The sequence below is a fragment of the Dinoponera quadriceps genome, unplaced genomic scaffold (assembly GCF_001313825.1).
Source record: "Dinoponera quadriceps isolate SergipeBrazil2010 unplaced genomic scaffold, ASM131382v1 scaffold4444, whole genome shotgun sequence".
NCBI lineage: Eukaryota > Metazoa > Arthropoda > Insecta > Hymenoptera > Formicidae > Dinoponera > Dinoponera quadriceps.
This window is the reverse complement of record NW_014558991.1, coordinates 1,731,557-1,749,774: the sequence shown is the minus strand read 5'-3', so window position 1 is coordinate 1,749,774 and position 18,218 is coordinate 1,731,557. Positions and strand designations below refer to the sequence as shown.

The window sequence follows — 18,218 nt, the reverse complement described above, 5'->3', positions numbered from 1 at the left end:
TTTAATGACGTTAGAAGCAAGTAAACGCATTCCAAGATTATTTGCGTTATACTTTCAAATAAAAAAAATAAAAAAATTTATCCACAAAGTGACATTTATAATCATCACTTGTAAAAAAAAATTGGACGAACATTTCTCTTTTACCCGAACAGTCTGACGTCAACAATTAAACAAAGACAGTCATTACGCCGGAACCTTAATATTTCAATATATATTATAATCCATATGCGGAAAAAACAAATAACTTATTCAGAATATCACAATATCACAAATGTTATTTTATTATTTACATCGACGAATCGTTACGTATCCCATGCTTTAAAGTTTTTGATAGCCAAAAAAATAGGTAATTTAATTATGCAAATATAACACATATATAATTTATATTTCAAATGTGTACAGAGAAAAACAAACCTACCTATGGATCAACATAAACTTGCTAATGTCGAGTAAAACGTACATTTATATATTTTGTACAAATATTAGCTTTATATAATAAACTGTAATATAATAAACTATAATTAAACCTACATTGCAGTATATTATGGAGTAACATGAAATTATCAATCTAAATCTATTTGAATTGTGTGCTTTGGTGAAAGTATGGGTTAGAGCTGTACTTATCTTTTTTAAAATTTTAGGTGTTGTTTGGTGCTCTTTGATATACAATTTGAAATAGATTTAAGTTAAATAGTATATATAGATATAGTAAGGTTTCCTTATATTTACAAGAACATATTCTTTTATTGCATACTATATGTTTGATATATTTTGCAGAAATACCAACCATGTACAAAAGTCTACATGTAACAAATTAAGAATTGAAAATTACAGATTAAAACTCAACCAATCTTGATTCTTATTATCCTGATTATTATATTTAAATCTCAATTTACAATACAGTCGACAATGTGCAGTCTAAACCCGACTTAATATGCTTCTAGATAAGTACAGATCTCCAAGTATCGGTTAATAATTCTGAACATAATGAAAACTGAAGCTATTTTAAAACTTCACATAGAAGTTGGCGACCAACAATTCATCTCTCTTAATTCAGATGGCATATTTACATAAACAGGCGTTTTATCTGCCGACTTTTCTTCTTTTCCTATATACGTAAGATTTTGCGAAGATATTGATTTTTTCCGATGAAGTGGTTTATTTGGTTCTACAAAGAATTCGTCTTCTTCCTCTATTTTTGCCGTAACGATTTCTCTAGATTGACCCAACATGCTCGCTAAAATCCAACTACCCTGATATTTCTCTTTATCTGGTACAAATGCACCCGAAAAATATCGGTTAGCGTGAATCTTCCTCCGTGCTTTCGGTGAACTATCTGGAGTTCCCGTTGGCGTTGCCAGTGGTGATGCTGGTAACGACTTACTGACATTCTTCAAAGAGCTTTCAGTCTGTTGTTGACGTGAATCTGATGTGAATAATTTAGCGAATTTACCAGACATCATTTGATTAGCAACGTGAACAATCGATTTGCCGCAAAGAGCTGGTTCACCGTGGAAACCGTCGTCCGTCCCCTGTGATTTGAGTTTTATATTTCCTGTTGTTAAATATTTTTTTTCAGATTGAATATCACCAACTGAAACAAAAAGAATTTATCGTTGTCGAAAATATACGAGAGAATGAATTTTGTGTTGCAAAATACCTGCACTATTTGTAGCTGGTATAAATGGATGACATGGTAAAGGATGTTTGCTAAAGTCAATGTGCTTGGGTTCACTCAGATCAGAAATAGTTTTAGAATTAACTTTCTGATTTGTAGAGTCTGTAATATTGTTCTCACTCAAAACCTCAGAGATACGTTTCAATTCTTGTTGTGATGAATTGGAACTCTGTGATTTTTGATATCTTAAGTAAAAAAAACTGTCGTCATAAGTTGGTGGACTTTGGAAAGTAGTATCGTCAAAATCAAATCTAAAAACATACAAATAAAATTAGATTAGTAGTTAGTATGAAACACAATATAAATCATGTGTACTATAATTTAAGTGTATCAAATGTGTGTGAACACATACATACATACATACATACATACATATATATATATAATACATATATAATGAAAAACAATGTTACTTGGCAGAATTATACTTATCTATATACCACACACATGCTACATACACACATACAATGAACTTCTATCCTCGAATAAAAAAAAATATATAAATAAAAAATAAATAAAATAAATATTTCTTTTATGCAAGATCACAATGAGATGAAAAGAATGATAAGCAAGAGTCTAAGACAGTTTAAACCATATTATAGTTGTATATAATTTTAATTGTATTTTTTATCGTAAATAATATTAAGAAGTATACAGAAATGCCTACTTATCCATTTTTCCTTTCATCCATTGTGGCAATGAAATACCACCACTGAGAGATCTATCTTCCTGTCGAGAAGTACCCATCTTTCTAAGTCTGTATAAAATTCAGTACAAGCTTGAGCTTTTTATATTAATATACAGATGCGCAAAATATCATGCCAGGGTTCAGTAATACTTTGCCACATTAATGTTAACCTTGCTTTGTTGCTATTACATATATATATACATACATATATATATATATATATATATATATATATATATACACACACACACATATATATATATGTACAATTATATATGTATATATAACACGTATGTACAGTTGTATAACACAATGTAGTTAGTAACAGAACTGCAGCTCTTAGGATTTGGACCAAGTTATCATTCGGTTCATCTGCAATTTGGTAAATGCTTAAGAATTTGAAAAGAAAATCTACGATCAATATACAGTATGGAAATACATAAAATTCAGGTCTTACTTTCTTATCAAGACACCTTTCATAGGCGTAAAACTTGATGTAAAACAATATTACGTATCGTATTTGATGATAAATGCAGGATTATTTTCATCATTATACTTTCACCACTGTTTCAGACTGTAATTAAAAGCGGGTGAACACAACACTGATAACCAAAATGGTTGACAGACACAATACGTTTCCAGATGGAAAAAAAAAAAGTAACGTGAGAGAGCGAACACGCTCAAGGTGCCTCCCCATGCGGCGTAACTTGCGTTAGCCAATCGCCTCAATTACCCAATTACCACGGTCGGATTCGATTGGCTGTCGCAAGTTACGTGACGGCCTCACAGTTAAGGGTGGATTCCACTCAACGCTCACAACGACGCGAGCGTCATTCTATCTTTGTTTTTCGCTGGGTGTTAAATAAAGATGGAACGACGTTCGCGTCGTTGCAAACATTAAGTGGTATCTGCCTCAAATTTTACAAGAATAATCGATTGTGATTGGTCAATTACTCACGGTTTAAAGCTTGAAACTACATCTATTGTAGACATAGATAATCTCCCTCAATTTTTTCACCGTAATAGTTCGACATAACGCATTTTGTGAGCATACCTTTTCCTACGCCACACGCGGCGATGGATGAAACTTCCCTCGTTCGCAGTCGACAAGCAATCGATCGATCTCTCGATGGATATAAAGAATCGCGATATTTTGAAGAGAACGGGATCGATTGTACACATACTCGTTGTCTACACTTTGGGGGGCTTAATTATAATCTTTGGCCTGTTCTTTTTCAACCGATTGTTGAAATGAGAAAACATATGCTTACCTCGCTTCAATTTATTGTAACAGTGCAGCTAAAAAGAACTTGATTTCATCGCCTTTGGCATGCGATGGAAACGAAGACTGAGCCGTCACGTCATGCAAAGACGGCTTGACGATGTACATCGCGAGCCAAGGCGAACACTCATCTACGCAGCACTCAGTCTCGGCGTCGCTGGCTGAGTGGGTTGCGCATGAGAGTTGCGCGACGTCATTGCGATCCAGGACCGAGCAGAGAGTGGGGCAGTGGATGACAATGATGGCCGCCACCAGCGATGAACGGAGTGTTATGGAGCCAGCGAGAACGAATTCGGGCCAGAGCCAGCCCATAGACCGGCTGAAGTTGCTTTATCCAATGGTGAACGAGGAGGAGACGCCGTTGCCGCGCTCCTGGAGCCCGAAGGACAAGTACAACTACATAGGCCTGTCGCAAAACAATCTCCGCGTTCACTACAAAGGTACGTGCGAGAGAGCACCGTGCGCGACCTCAGCGCGAGATGCGCCAACGTGCGCGACGCGTTCGTCGCGATTTTACGCCTCGATCGCGTCCTGTCATCGGGCCCGCTCCTTGTCCCATGGCCGGGGCCGCGCCGCGATCGGGCTGCTCCCGGGGCAGGGACGTAGTATCGATTGAAAATGGCAGGGCTCTTTTTCGCATGTGTCAGCGACCTAAACAAAGGAATCAGCTGATCAGTCCTGTGTGTCGCGGGGGGCCCGTCGTCGACGACGGGGCCTGTGTTCTCTCTCTCTCTCTCTCTCTCTCTCTCCTATCTCTCGCTCCCGGCCAATCGTTCTCGCGAACGACGACGCGACAGTTTTCGAGACGCGAAATCGTTGTAGCCGCCGTCGTCGTCATATCGTGTCATACTCGTCGATCTCTGGCGCGTGTGTCGGTGAAGAAACGCGTGGGAGGGAGAGAGAGAGGTAGAGCGCGTCTGTATGCGGGGATGAGAGAGAAAGAGAGGGGGTGAGCGAGAAAGAGAGATAGAGAGAGAAAAAAAAAGAGATGGACGGAACGCGCACAATGTCAATGACAGCTGTGCGATTCGGACACGATACGTGGACCGCGCATCGGCGCGAGTCGTCACGGCGGATCACCCAGCTTGTGCTCTCTCGTCTTGAATTCGCCCCGTCGAATTTCGTGGCTGTCCGCCGATGCATATACTGGGTGTTCCACTTTCACCGTGTCGCAAAACGCAGCGAGGGATTCGCGCGGGGTGAATTCGAGGCGGATAGAGGGAGAGGGATGATAATGGAGAGACTTGCCGAGACTGAATCAAGTTTGCACGTCCCTTGCATAAATCAGACGAGAGAATTTCTCTCTCTTTTCACTAGGAGAGGCGAGGACGGTTAATTTGAATCGAAATTGCCTCCTCTTCTCCCCTCGCAAGAGTCTCGAAGCTTCGTGGCGGAAATGTTTAACTGGGAGGGTCGCGCCGGATGACGTTCGCCCGTCAAATCACCCTGCCGCTGCGCAAGACCCATCGGCGGGGAACCAAAATCTCCCCATAAAAGAGACAAGAATTCCATTCATGAGAGAAAAGTCCCACTGTTGTACTCTCGTGGGCATCATGGGGAACTTTACTCGACGCTTTCTCTCCTTCTCTTTCTCAATCTTCTCGCTCGAAATATACAGAGTGTGCTAGAGAGTTTTCGCGTAAAATACATGCGACGGCGATGACTGACCGGCCGCCTGGCGCATTATCTATTCTCTTCGCACACACGGACGGAGAATAAGAAAAAAAAGAGAGCATTATTTAAAGCGGTATACGTGGTAAGGACTTCGGCCGAGTGTTCACGCTAGCCGGACGTGTGCCGATGCCGCGAACAGCGCGAACGAAAATATTATTTTCCTACGGAGCGTGATAGTGCGAGGAGAGAGAAAGAAACGCCAAAAACGGGGCAGGAATAAGGGAAACAAGCGAAGGCCGCTGCGTTTCCCGTTCGAGCTCGCTTCTTTCGAGCAAAGTGACACCGAGTGATATCTGATGCTTCTTTTTTTTTTTTAGCAAGGAATAGGTTTCTCGCGAGTCACACTGCCGAGAGATATCCAGTGTATTAACGAGCGAATTACAATATCTGCATTATTTGCACGCTATTGCCGCGTGCAAAACTAATATTTCGAGGAATGTTTTTTTCTCGTTTACGGAAAAAATATTGTAGTAAAAATTCCCTCAGAAGTTTGCAGTGTGAAGTATGTAATGTTTATAAAGTTTGAAGTTTGTTATGTGTTTGTAAGAGTTTACCGGAGAGTAACGGATCATACCGGATTTATCATCAAAACTATTATGTGTATTGTGATCTTTAGTGTGATGTGTATAAATGTGTATGAAAGAAAATGCTGTTGAATCAATAGAATTCCCTGTAGCATGCGGAATTCAATTGCGATATCGTTGAAACTAATACTCTAATTATTGAAACAATACATAATGTAATAGTTTTAATGATATTCGCCACTGAATAGAAAATATAATCCAATCATGCCGCTGTTAACAATTTTATTGATTCAACAGCATTTTCTTCGGTGCACACATGATATGTACATCACTGAAGATTACAACACACGTAATTTCAAAAGCTTCAATTCAGATATGGTCGAGCACTACAAAATTTTGTGGCAATTTTTATTACAATATTTTCTCCGCGGAGGCGAGTAAAAGTCCCGCGACGTCGAAAAAGATGTCATGAAATTTCTTCTCTTTCGAAATTTCGCGAACATCTCGTCGGTTTCATCCGTGCAAATATTTGCAAGAACGAAAGAGAAATAAAAAAAAAATGAAAATTTTTTTCCTCGCGATTTTCTTTCTCATTAGAGAAAGAGAGAGAGAGGGGGAGAAAATCATAACTTAGCGTGAAGTCACAACGATCGCGTTCTTTGCATCTTTTAATAGAAACTACGCGCAATGTTATTATAATAAATGTATTGTAAAATATATGCGTGTATAAATAAAAGCCGCATCGTATGTGTTCTCGCCGCAACTCGTTCAGAATGTATGAATAATCGACGCGTTAATTGCACGATAAATAGGACAAAGTTACAGGACATCGCGTTCGATGCGGCGATGACTGCCCCTAAAATCGCGTTACGAATACAAAATGTGTGTTAATCGAGATGTCACAATACGTGGCAGACATGATGAAGCATAATGCACGCCGCGTACACACTCGACCCTAGCCGTCGCGCGTCGATAATATCCGCCGCTCGCGAATCCTTTAATTTAACTTCGATCGTTGTCTCTCGGGTGTTCTATGAACTCGTAGACACGTCGTAGACTCGTCGCCAGAGATCCGCCATATACCGATTACGGTCCGCGGCATCAATATTTTGGCGGTCTCTGCTTAGCAAATTGGCATTCGAATAAGTTACACTTGGAATTAATTAGGCGATCCGAGAACGAGAGAGAGAAAGAGAGCACTCGTGACCCGCTTGTCACATTGTTGCACGAATTGTAAATTACGACGGAAGTGGCAATTTATTTTCCTCTCTTTTATCTTATTATTCTTATCTTTTCTTTTATTTGGTTTTAAGTACATTCACACGTAAGGAAACCAATAAGGTGTTTACTAAATTTCGAGGGAGAGAAAACAAATACAGGATATGTGTAAAATACTCAAGATATACAGCCCAAATTAAAAAAAAAAAAAAAGAAAAATTGTTAAAGGCAACTAGGAGAGAGCGAACGCTGTGCTCGGGCGATATAATATTTAATGAAGAAATGAAACGATGTTTACATTCCATATCTATTGGATGTTTCGATCCTAATCGTTTGGATCTTCTTTAACGATGAATAACGATTTACACTTTTAAATTACACATTCCAAATTGTATAATGCGCAAGTAAAGGGATCATAGTGCCAAGTTCATAAAGGTTGCATGTCATAGTTAAAAAAAACGGAAGTTACTTCTTGACTCGACGTTTAACTCATTAATTATTCATTCATTGTCCGTTCGTATAGCAGACCTCATTAATGCTGTGCCACTCCCTAGTATAGCGACATCGAAAATTTTCAATCAAGACCATTATTTGTGCATTATGACTGTTGATAATTTAATGAATCGGCAACGATTCTCCAAAGTAACAGTCATAATACATGATACACAAATATTTCAAGATAACGCGCCTAATATTTCAAGGTTATCACAGCATTAGAAGTGAAAATGGTCCAATCAGATTATCAGATATACATGATAACATAAGACTGTTGTTTTATCTTATGTATTAGCGCAGAAAATCTGAATACAATTTATTTGTGCATGACATTAAAACAAAAACAACGAATTTTACCAAAATTGCCAATGAATGGCCATCTTACCGTAAATAATCATCACTTTGAATCTAATTTTATATCTCTACACAGCATTTTAATGGAGTCTGCTGTATTTCCTACTTGGCCAAGCCTTTCGTCGCGATTGACGAATTATCGCGCACTTCGCAATATTCTTCTCGCTGAAAGATTCAAATTCTCCCACGATCATATCACTCGCGAACAGACAGATGCGATAATAATTCCGTAGCAATTGATATATCCTATTACCTACGAAGGTAAAAGAAGAAAGAAGTAGAACGACTCTGTATCGTCGCAATAGTCGTTAAATGCGACCGCGATGCACATGAAGACCGCGACGCGCTCTTTCCAATTGCAAAGAGCGCGCGGAGTCGCGATTACGTCGCGAAGCCTCGACGACGCCAACGAGGAGACTCAGACGAGAATTCTCCGCTGTTTGCGCTAATCTGCGATAACGATTTCGATGGGCAAACATGACGAGGTGAATTGTACTAAAAGGCGCGCGATCAATCGAACGCGTACACGGAGAGAATATTAAAGTTTTCTTTCGTATAAAATTTTTTGAAATTTCGTGTTTTCTAGTAGCGTAGACTGGCAGGCTTTATCTTGCTAAGGAACACGACATATTTCTTCAAAAATTTTTGAAAAGATTTCGCGAAAAAGAATATATAATTTCAATGAAAATCAACGAGGAGAAAAAAAATCTAAAAAATAAAAAACGTTTATTCGGTGGATACTAATAGTATATTTACCCAAATCTATAAGTTCTTTTATTTAAATAGAATAAATAATTGCTTTCATAAAAAAAAAAGCTACAGACTTAAGAAAATGTATATTTTTTTTATTACTTTCGATTTGATATCAATAGAATTTTAAATAATTTATTTCTTCTTGTAAATATTTAATAGTAGATTCCAGTTTCTAAAATACGGGCAGTACATGAAATAGAAAGATGAATTAGGGAAGACGTGTTCCTCGATGACAAAATTTTATATAGTTCTCGGCGGCGCTTTTCTCTCTGCGAATCTGTGGATTCATCCGCGCGTCTGTTTACGGCTCCGCTCTCGGCGCGGTAAACGAGCGCACGTGGCCTCTCTGAGCGAGCAGCTAGTAGGAGTGCCTGCGAAAACGGAAGGCCGCCCGCGATAGTCCGCATCTACCGTTAACCCTTAACTGTTTCCCTTGCACTTGCACGCTTACACCGTCGTGACCGCGGCTCGACCGGACGTCGCGGATTTCATCGCATCCTTTCGTGACGCGAGACCTTGCGACTCTCCGAAATTCACGCTTGTTCCCGTAAACAAGGTCTATCGTGATTTTCGAGTGGCTGAGTACTCCAACGCACGAATAGGCTGTAATCGAGCTTTCCGAGTTTCTTGCCGCTTTCCTTGGAGAATTGTTTAGAGTGCACTTGCAGTTTCAAGCGATTCCCCGTCTTTTTCTGTAAACGTACCACCTAAATTCTTTGGAGTAAAATCTTACTCAAAACGAGCGGTAATTCAATCGTAGCGATAGCGAAAATCCTGCCCACTTGAAATTGCAAGAGTGAATGTTTCACTCAAGCTTACATTGGATTCTGACGAGTGAATGTTTCAATCGATCGGAGTGAATTTATTTCTGTTACGGTGAAATATATCATATTCATTCTTGAATCTCGAGCGAAGATATTCACGATTGCAGAATGAAATATATTCTGTGGTAAAAATTACTATACAAGTTTGTAATGCTAGAATATACCGGAGTTATTATCGAAATTATTACGTGTTGTAATCTTTAGCGATATATCTATCATGTGTACAGTCATAGTGTACACATCACTAAAAATATACATAGTAATTTCGATAATAATTCTGTTATATTCCATTATTATAAAAACTTTTGTAGTAATTTTTACCATAATTTTTCTCCGTGCACTACTCGAATGATTTGATTTGTCACTCTGCTTTTTGAATGAGAATTTATTTTAAAAGAGAATATTCTCTCTAAATTTTATACGATAAAATTTCACACAAAACGAATGAAAATTTACTCGAAGCGACTGTGAAAATACTGCCACTTGGAATCAAGAGAGTATCACTCAAGCTTAATATGGATTCTAACTCCATACGAGTAAACGTTTCAATCGATTACACGGTGAATTTTTTTCTCGTGACGTCAAATTGGCTCTTCAATTTCGAGTGAAAAAATTCATTCGACGATTCAAAGCGGAGGATTCATTCTGAGCAAAAAATCGCCGAACTTCAAGCAAAACTTACTTGTTTGTTGTCACTCTGTTTTTTCGAGCGAAGAAAGCCTCCTAAGAAGTTTAGTTAAAAGAGAATATTTAGTTAGTAGAAACTTAGATAGTAGAAGGCAATGTTTCAGAGATTAGAGAACTTACTTATTCATTCGATTTTGAATACTTCATTTCCGTATTTATTATCCATTATCATCACGCGAGCGTTATCGTAGAATAATTTAAAACGTACTGAGATAGCAAGCGGAATATATAAAACTCTTTTATTGCATTAATCCATATACACAATTATACATATCCTGATGCAATAAAGTGATATCTCGCGCTGCACGGCTGTTACGTCACGGCCAATATTGAGTTACAAAAGTTCCGCCGTTGGAGGAGGATCCTACAACGTTATTTCCACAAACACGAATATAATTCCTGTAACGACCCAATAAAAGCATTACCTATAAAAGCTGCATAAACGACGCTCGGCGGAGCGGAGATACGACGACGCATTTACGTTGTAAGGACGAGACATGCGCGTAACATAGAAACTCATAGATCACAGATCGCGGGTAAGCTTGTAATATTGCATCGATGTGGCGCGCGCGGCGACCCAATGCCCTACTTACATCCGCCGAACAATTCCGTACTTTGATTTCGCAGTATGCGCATTATGCACTGTTTTAATAGCTCGACACGAATTCATTTTCATACAGAAGAAACTTTCTCGCTTTCGGAGCGGAAGCAGACACACCGTTAATTAACGCTCGACGTTCGGCAATCACACGAACGTCAGTCGGCGAGGATCAAATCTCTCTCTCTCTCTCTCTCTCGGTGATTCGAGCGCAAAATTCTCGCTGTGGAATTTTGCGACCGAGAAAATACACACCGCCGTTTTCCAGCTCGCTCTTAGCCGCACAATATTTCGTTATGTAAGCGATCAGCGTGCGTTAACATTTTCCACGCTCGCTCACTCGCGAAAGTCACTCTTCCTAAAGCGCGCATTGTTTATCGCGTGTGTGCTGCGTGGGTATCATCGCCGCACGCGTTTGTACACGCACCGAAAATACATCGGCTCGTCGTTGCTCCGTGCAAGCAACTCGCTCGCGCGAATGCAGCCGGTCATTTCATTCGTAATGACTTCGGTGTCTTTAGATCGCGCTCTTCCGTATGGTACAACATTCGAGGGGGGGAATCGATAGACGATTCGCATCGTCTAAGGCACGTAAGCGTATCTTGCTCTCTCTCTCTCTCTCTCTCTCTCTGTCTTTCTCTCGAGAAGGAAGTGACCACAGTTCTTAGCTTACCGCTATCTCGGATGCGGAGAGCTGCTAGCCAACTTCGCCAAACTTGCTCTCCAGCTATCGTATTCTAGCCAGGAAAGAGCACGTCAGATCCGCGCGCGAATTGAATAAAGTGAGGCTCTCTGTTGATATCCAGTCGATGCGAAATAAACGATGGACCAATAAAAGCTCGCGCAATGAACTGAAAAGCGAATGATATCAGAGCGATCAAATGCAATATCATATATAAGGTACGATTATACAATCAAAAATTGTGTGTTAAACTTAATACATTTCTTATGTCTTAAAGGGTCCACACGAATTTTGGTGCGAACGTCGCTATCACCTTTTTGAGGAGAGGATTTCGTGCGAGTTTCAAGTCGCGATTTAGAGCGAAGTCAAGCAACTAGCAACGTGTGTTACGGAAGGCGGAAGAATAAATAATTCCACCCTATGTAAACTTTCTCCGCGAATCCACATTCTCTCTGCGTTCTTTGCAACTTTGATAAGGCGCGCGCGTAATAAAAGGGCAGACGTGGCAAGACGCACGGCATTTGTCCTTGCATCTCCGAGCCGCACGATGACCTTGTTTTTAATCTCAAGGCACAGATACGTCCCACGCGAGTGCATCTCTATTTTTAACGCGTTTCTACTTCGCGACCGATACTTTCGACCGTACATACGCGCGCCGGTTATTAGCCGATACAGCTAATAATCGGCGATCCTTTAGAGAGGGGAGCCTCCTCAGCGAGACGTCTTCTCATTTCCCAGGTTACGGTAAAACTCACAAAGACGCTGCCAGTGTTCGTACAACGCACTCCATACCAGCAGCCTGTGGCTTGTATTACTTCGAGGTGAAGATTGTGAGCAAAGGCCGCGATGGCTACATGGGAATCGGTCTCTCAGCACACGGCGTCAATGTGAACAGGTTGCCGGGATGGGACAAGCACTCATATGGTTACCATGGCGATGACGGCCACAGCTTCTGCTCGTCCGGCACGGGTCAGCCTTACGGGCCGACCTTCACTACCGGCGACGTGATCGGCTGCGGCGTCAATCTGGTTGACAACACCGCATTCTACACGAAGAATGGCCACCACTTGGGTATCGCCTTCACGGACCTCCCTGTAAGCCACTTGCTGCATCGATAACATGTGCGGTACCCCTAATGTCACTCTTCTCTCGTATGAGGGAAAGAATGTTATTTCTGTACCTCGGAAGAGAAAGCGCTATTTTTTAGAGTTCACTTCGAAATTTCTTTTCCTTTAGACCGAATATGATTTTTTCTTAAATCGCGTTTGAAAAATCATTTGATAATTATTTCCGAAAACACTCTATTTATCATTATCATACGTCTAGTTTAAACACATTTTCTTGACTCGATATCATAAACATTTTATTCAGATTCTAATTTCTATATTACAAGCTATTAATTAGAATGAAAATGAAAGGCGACAAAAGTCGAACGGTCTTATGGACTGGAATGTGGCGAATTAAAGATTTGAAAATAAATATGGCTAGCTAGGGTTTGATGTGTCCGCAGATTCTAATTTCACTTTGAAGTGACAGCTGTAAAATCGATTTCTGATACTTTGAAAATGTTGCAAGACTTACGGTATTTATCGTTCGTCTTGCGCGAACCGAATTCTTTCACGGCACGGACTCATTCGAACTTGCTTTCGCAGCCCAATCTTTATCCGACAGTCGGTCTACAGACTCCGGGTGAAGTCGTAGATGCCAACTTTGGGCAAGCACCATTTGTCTTCGACATTGGAGACATGATCAACGAACTACGTGTCCGAACGAGATTACAGATCATAAACTATCCCACACCGGATCATGGCCAGGGCCAATGGCAAGAAGTTCTTCACAAGTATGTATCCACGTGAACGGTCGAGATCGGGTTGAATTATATTTGATAATAAATCAGGCCAAATCTCGGACTGAATCGAATCTTGTCCTTGCTTGCAGGCTTCTGATTTTATTACACGAACTGATATTTGTTTTCCGTGTGTATATATATGTTACCACTCATGTTACATGTAAGAAAGTAAGTTAAATATAATGTTTTAACGTTGGTTAAATGTTAACGTAAAACGAACTTACCGCGGGACATGTATAACGCAACGGGGTCGAAATTAAACGTTCATTTATTAGTCAAAGAAGTTAGCGTTTGCGTGGGCATTCGCCTCAAGTATTCATCGTCGATCTTTCGGAGTAACGAAGCTCTGTACGAATTTGATAGGATGGTGTCCACGTATCTCGTCCATCATGGATATTGCGCTACTGCTGAAGCGTTTGCCAACAGTACAGGTCAAGTGTTTGAGGAGGATTACAACTCTATCAAAAATCGACAAAGTAAGTTTTTCAGCGATCTGTTCGCTCGCTAAAAGCATTTCTTCCCCCTTATTCTCATCGTGATTTGATGATTCGCAGGGATCTTAAAATTGGTATTAGCCGGACGGATGGGTGAGGCGATAGAATTAACTAGTCGATTATATCCCGGGCTTCTCGATAGGGATCCGAATCTATTGTTCGCTCTGAAATGCCGTCAGTTCGTTGAAATGGTAAACGGCAGTGACTCGGAAGTCTGCCAGAGCGGCAACAGTGTTAATCAAACGAGCGTGATACAGTCGACCAAAGCGTACGCGAAATCCTCGGTGAACAGTAACGTAGAAGAGATGAATATCAGTAACACGATGAACGGCAACAGCGGCCAACAGTTCGTCAATGGCCAAATAGAGGACGACGTTGACATGGAGGAAAGCAGCGTTAACGTTGTGAATGGTGTCAAGAACAGCAACGGATATCAGAATAGCAACGCGAGCTCGAACGGGTACAAGTGTCAAAATGGAGAGGATGTAGATATGGGTGAGATATCTGGATATATATTAACTATCGTTTCTCTGAACAGTTTATCCAAATATATAGATTACATTACAAAGGACGGTTGTAATCATAGATGACACATTTCTGATGATACGAGGCAGTTGACCCGTGGATTGCCGGATTTTTAGTGGCGATATTTGGGGGCCTCTGCATTTAAGTTTATTATCTACTGAAAAAGACTAGTCAATAATTTTCTAACTTTACAGACGTATAGATCATATTTCCATCAGTAAGCTAATTGACTAACTACAACCGATTGTTCTTAAGAACCCAATTGATCAATTAGCTTACGTCTTACTGCATATATTACGTTATTATAGAATGACTTTTAAAACGCGGATAATAGGTAAATGAAGGTCGCGATATGAAGAAACGGTGTACTCGGTTCAAAAAAAGTACATCTTATATTTAATCCAATGCTATCGTCTTCAAAATATTATTTAGGACCGAAACGTCTGGTTGTTCATTGACGTAAATATGTTCCATTACTCGCACCGATACAATTGCACCGATAAATCCGTGCATAAGCTTTCATAAGCCTATTCTATTCTTTTCTTTGGATTAAATATAAGTATGAATCGACTTAACTGCTTTGCGTTCGTTAGTGATTCGTTACTTTTGGCCATTTAAGTCCGTGATTCTTGAGACGAGCGATTATTGCTGTTTGCAGAAGAAATCGATAGTGCCAATCAAAGTCAGCAACAGCAGCAAAACGGTGACTGCAGCATTAGCGCCGATAATACGACAAATAAAAGTAACAAAAAGCAATTGTGCGGCGGTAACAAGCAGGCGATCGAAAAGATGCTGGAGTTCGGTAAACAATTGTACTCACAATCCGTACACTTGAGGCAGCAGCACGGGAAGAACGAGAGCAATAAAAAGATGCTGCAGGACGCTTTCAGTCTCTTAGCGTACGCCAATCCGTGGAATTCGCCAGTCGGCTGGCAGCTTGACCCGCAACAGAGGGAGACGGTCTGTGCCAGGCTGAATTCTGCTATATTGGGTGAGAGTTTAATCACGACATAGAAATAGGAAGAGACACTTTTTTCTACCTTCTATAAGTGCTCTTTGTCTTTCTTACGGAGAAAGATGCTTTCTCTTATTTTATTTTGCCGACATTTATCATGTAATATTAAATGTGATCTCTGCACATACTTAGCATTCTTAAACTTGACATTACCGTAACTTGGCTTTGTAGAGGATTCACATCGATTACCATCTTACATTGATTATCGATCACCGTTGTTTCGATCAACAGAATCGAGCAATCTTCCACGTCGACCACCGTTGGAAGTTGCCGCGTCCCATGCAAGGGAACTCGTTCGACTGATGTCGAGTGCCGGGCTGGGAGCATGCGGATTCGCGGTAGTAGATAATATTATCCAATATTGACGGTGCCTACCTCTGCTACCACGTCCGCCTCTTCTACCAGCGCGAGTTTGGTGAGTTGGACTTGCTCTGTATTCGCGAGCGTGGAGTCAGTCGGAATCGACTCGCCGAGAAATAGTCATTCGCAAATTGATCGAGGATGTCGTGTGTGGGAACGTTCGATAATGAAAACTCAGGCGAGGCGATGAGCCTCACGTCGAGTTCCGAAAATGAACACGCGAATGTGTCGGCGTGGTCGATCTCTCTTTCTCTCTCTCTCTCTCTCTCTCTCTCTCTCTCTCTCTCTCTTGAAAAGAAAAAAAATGATTTCTAAGAATAAACTGTTTAAAAACACGAACCAACTTTTTCTTCTGAATAAATAACGCAGACGTATTTTTTCCTTTTTATCCAGGTATGGAAACTCCATACAAAGAAAGAGTAAGGTAGGAAGTGCATCAGCGCGCATCACCTTAAAGGTCGCTCCTCCGGTCCGAGCGATTCGATCGTTTTACGCTGCGTTCACAAACCGTACCTCTCTCTCTCTTTGTCTGTCTCTTTTTTTCTCTCTTGTGTCTCCCGTCGGACCCGCGTGCGTGCGGGCGCGCGTGTGGCGCAGGCGAACTGAATAAGTGAATTTTATAGGATGCTGAGGCGGAACGTGGAGCAGATTATTCTGTTAACGCAGCAACATCGCGATGTCGCGTGCCTCTTCAGCTAGAGCAGCCGGATTCATCGGTGCCTTGGCTCGATCTCACACCACAAACACGACACAAGGTGAACGCTCAGACCTGCCAACCAAAATGACACCTCATGAATTTTTAGCTTAAATCGGAAGGACGGTCACTTTGGATTACGCCGACCAAGAGCGAGAAAAAATACGGCAGTCGATGCTGATCCTCCGTTCCCGGCGGCCGGTCGTCGCGCGACCGGTCACAACCGCGCGTTTTTTTGACATGTTGTGACTTTATATCATTTTCGGAAAGAACCCCTTTACTTACTGTTTTTTCCCCCCTTTTGATTTCTCTTTTCTTTTATATAGGACGTCAGCTTGCCTTCGTTTTACGAAACTCTCGAAGTACGTTAATCCGCGATTAACAGCGTGTTATATATATATATATATATATATATATATATATATATGTATGTGTATGTATGTATATCCAGAAATGCGCGCCGTGTGATTCACTCGACAGCCTCTGAACTGTTATTCACGCCGTCGTTGAAATCGGTACGCTGCGACTGTGCAATACACGACACGAGATTCCGAGACGCGAGAGTACCGTTGTCGGTGATAAATCGTATGTATGTATAGTCAATGTCAATTCGCGTTAACAGCGACATCATCGCTGTGCCGATGAAGGAGAGAGAGAGAGAGAGAGAGAGAGAGCGAACGATGGAAAGTTCTTACCGTCATGTCGCAGTGGCACTCTCTTGTATGCTCTATGTATAACGCACGAGGTTGACGCGTAAAATCAAATTTAGTTGCATTTAAAATGCGAGTTGTGTCAGGGCGCTACACACGAGATGAGGAACGAGAAATAATCGATCGAGAACACACCGCTTTCAGGTGTAGCCAAATTCGTTGATGGTCCATCGTCATGGAGGGGGTGACAAATGACACGTGTATATATAAATAATAATAATAATAATAATAATAATAATAATTATGTGTTTCGTTCGCTTCGGATAAATCGATCGCACGAGCTGAGACTCCAATCTCTTCCTTGTAAAATTCACTGTAACCCTCGGCTCGCAGGAGCCGTTACCAAATTTTTCGCGTACAACGCAAACGACAGAGTATCTTGTTTTCTTTTTTTCTTTCCCTCTTGCTTCGTTTCTGTGTGGTCATTCTCGATCACCTTGTGTATCCCCGATTTTTTCGTGATTCTTCTGGGAGCGGCGGACGCATGTTCATTTTAGAGAAGATGGACGAGATCTTACGTTTATATAAATAGTTACGAGAGAAACAAAACAAAAAAAAAACAAGAAACAAAAACTTAACTAAGGAACGATCTTGTACTCTATACTAAGTAATTGTTTTTTATATGCGACATAGTATATTATTATATTATATATTATTAAAGGAGAAAAAAAACACAAACCAGAAAATCGTATGCAGCTAGGCGTAAGCGTGCGTTTAAATACAATAATTTACTATATATACAAAGAAGAAGAAAAAAAAAAGAGGAAATCATATTAATTAAAGATAGAATTACTCGAATTAAATGATTTTTAGTGTTATTGTTTTATGTACTATAGATAGAGCTATGATAACGAATATGTGCGAATACAGCAATGATTTGGCCAAGTGGGTTTTATAAGTCATTTTGTTTTCGTCGCGCATGTTGTTGGTTGTTATCGCGAGTATCCCGCCAGGACGACCGTGTTTGTTAAATTCTCAATCTACGACCTATTGTGTGTGTGTGTACAGGCCGATCGGAACTGATTTTTCGAAAAGGTGAACTCGTTATTGTTACACTTCGATTTGTTAGAGTTACGCTACCGGCGGCAAATCGATCTCCTNCCCCCCCCCCCCC

The 18,218-nt window shown here is 40.7% G+C and overlaps 2 protein-coding genes across 8 annotated transcripts; one reads left to right on the top strand and one right to left on the bottom strand.

The window, feature by feature from the left end:
- Positions 1 to 366: 366 nt before the first annotated feature.
- On the bottom strand, positions 367 to 3,550 carry LOC106750103. 6 transcript variants are annotated; one of them, XM_014630198.1, is made up of 5 exons: positions 2,824 to 3,046; positions 2,665 to 2,738; positions 2,346 to 2,435; positions 1,661 to 1,929; positions 367 to 1,594 (listed from the first exon to the last, which is right to left on the bottom strand). In XM_014630198.1, the coding sequence occupies exons 3-5, from the start codon at positions 2,423 to 2,425 to the stop codon at positions 1,014 to 1,016; spliced, it is 930 nt and encodes a 309-aa protein (XP_014485684.1). In that variant the 5' UTR covers positions 2,426 to 2,435; positions 2,665 to 2,738; positions 2,824 to 3,046; the 3' UTR covers positions 367 to 1,013. The 6 variants fall into 6 exon arrangements, with proteins under 6 accessions (XP_014485684.1, XP_014485681.1, XP_014485683.1 ...); XM_014630195.1 differs by lacking the exons at positions 2,665 to 2,738; positions 2,824 to 3,046 and adding an exon at positions 3,421 to 3,550; XM_014630197.1 differs by lacking the exons at positions 2,665 to 2,738; positions 2,824 to 3,046 and adding an exon at positions 3,325 to 3,374.
- A 248-nt stretch (positions 3,551 to 3,798) lies between these two features.
- LOC106750088 (ran-binding protein 9) lies at positions 3,799 to 18,218 on the top strand. Of its 2 annotated transcripts, XM_014630170.1 has the most exons (9): positions 3,799 to 4,088; positions 12,196 to 12,551; positions 13,110 to 13,297; positions 13,670 to 13,782; positions 13,861 to 14,295; positions 14,984 to 15,316; positions 15,572 to 15,755; positions 16,094 to 16,124; positions 16,324 to 18,218. In XM_014630170.1, exons 1-7 carry the CDS (start codon positions 3,881 to 3,883, stop codon positions 15,703 to 15,705), a joined length of 1,767 nt encoding a protein of 588 aa, XP_014485656.1. In that variant the 5' UTR covers positions 3,799 to 3,880; the 3' UTR covers positions 15,706 to 15,755; positions 16,094 to 16,124; positions 16,324 to 18,218. The 2 variants fall into 2 exon arrangements, with proteins under 2 accessions (XP_014485656.1, XP_014485655.1); XM_014630169.1 differs by lacking the exon at positions 16,094 to 16,124.

Excerpts from the sequence above, each read along its gene's own strand:
- LOC106750088 (XM_014630169.1), top strand. The coding sequence starts at position 3,881 with ATGACAATGATGGCCGCCACCAGCGATGAACGGAGTGTTATGGAGCCA. Across the intron at positions 4,089-12,195 it reads TCTCCGCGTTCACTACAAAG|GTTACGGTAAAACTCACAAA; the intron begins GTACGTGCGAGA and ends CTCATTTCCCAG. Across the intron at positions 14,296-14,983 it reads TGGAGAGGATGTAGATATGG|AAGAAATCGATAGTGCCAAT; the intron begins GTGAGATATCTG and ends TGCTGTTTGCAG.
- LOC106750103 (XM_014630195.1), bottom strand. The coding sequence starts at position 3,548 with ATGTGTACAATCGATCCCGTTCTCTTCAAAATATCGCGATTCTTTATA. Across the intron at positions 2,436-3,420 it reads CGCGTGTGGCGTAGGAAAAG|ACTTAGAAAGATGGGTACTT; the intron begins GTATGCTCACAA and ends AATTTTATACAG. Across the intron at positions 1,930-2,345 it reads ATGAAAGGAAAAATGGATAA|ATTTGATTTTGACGATACTA; the intron begins GTAGGCATTTCT and ends GTATGTTTTTAG.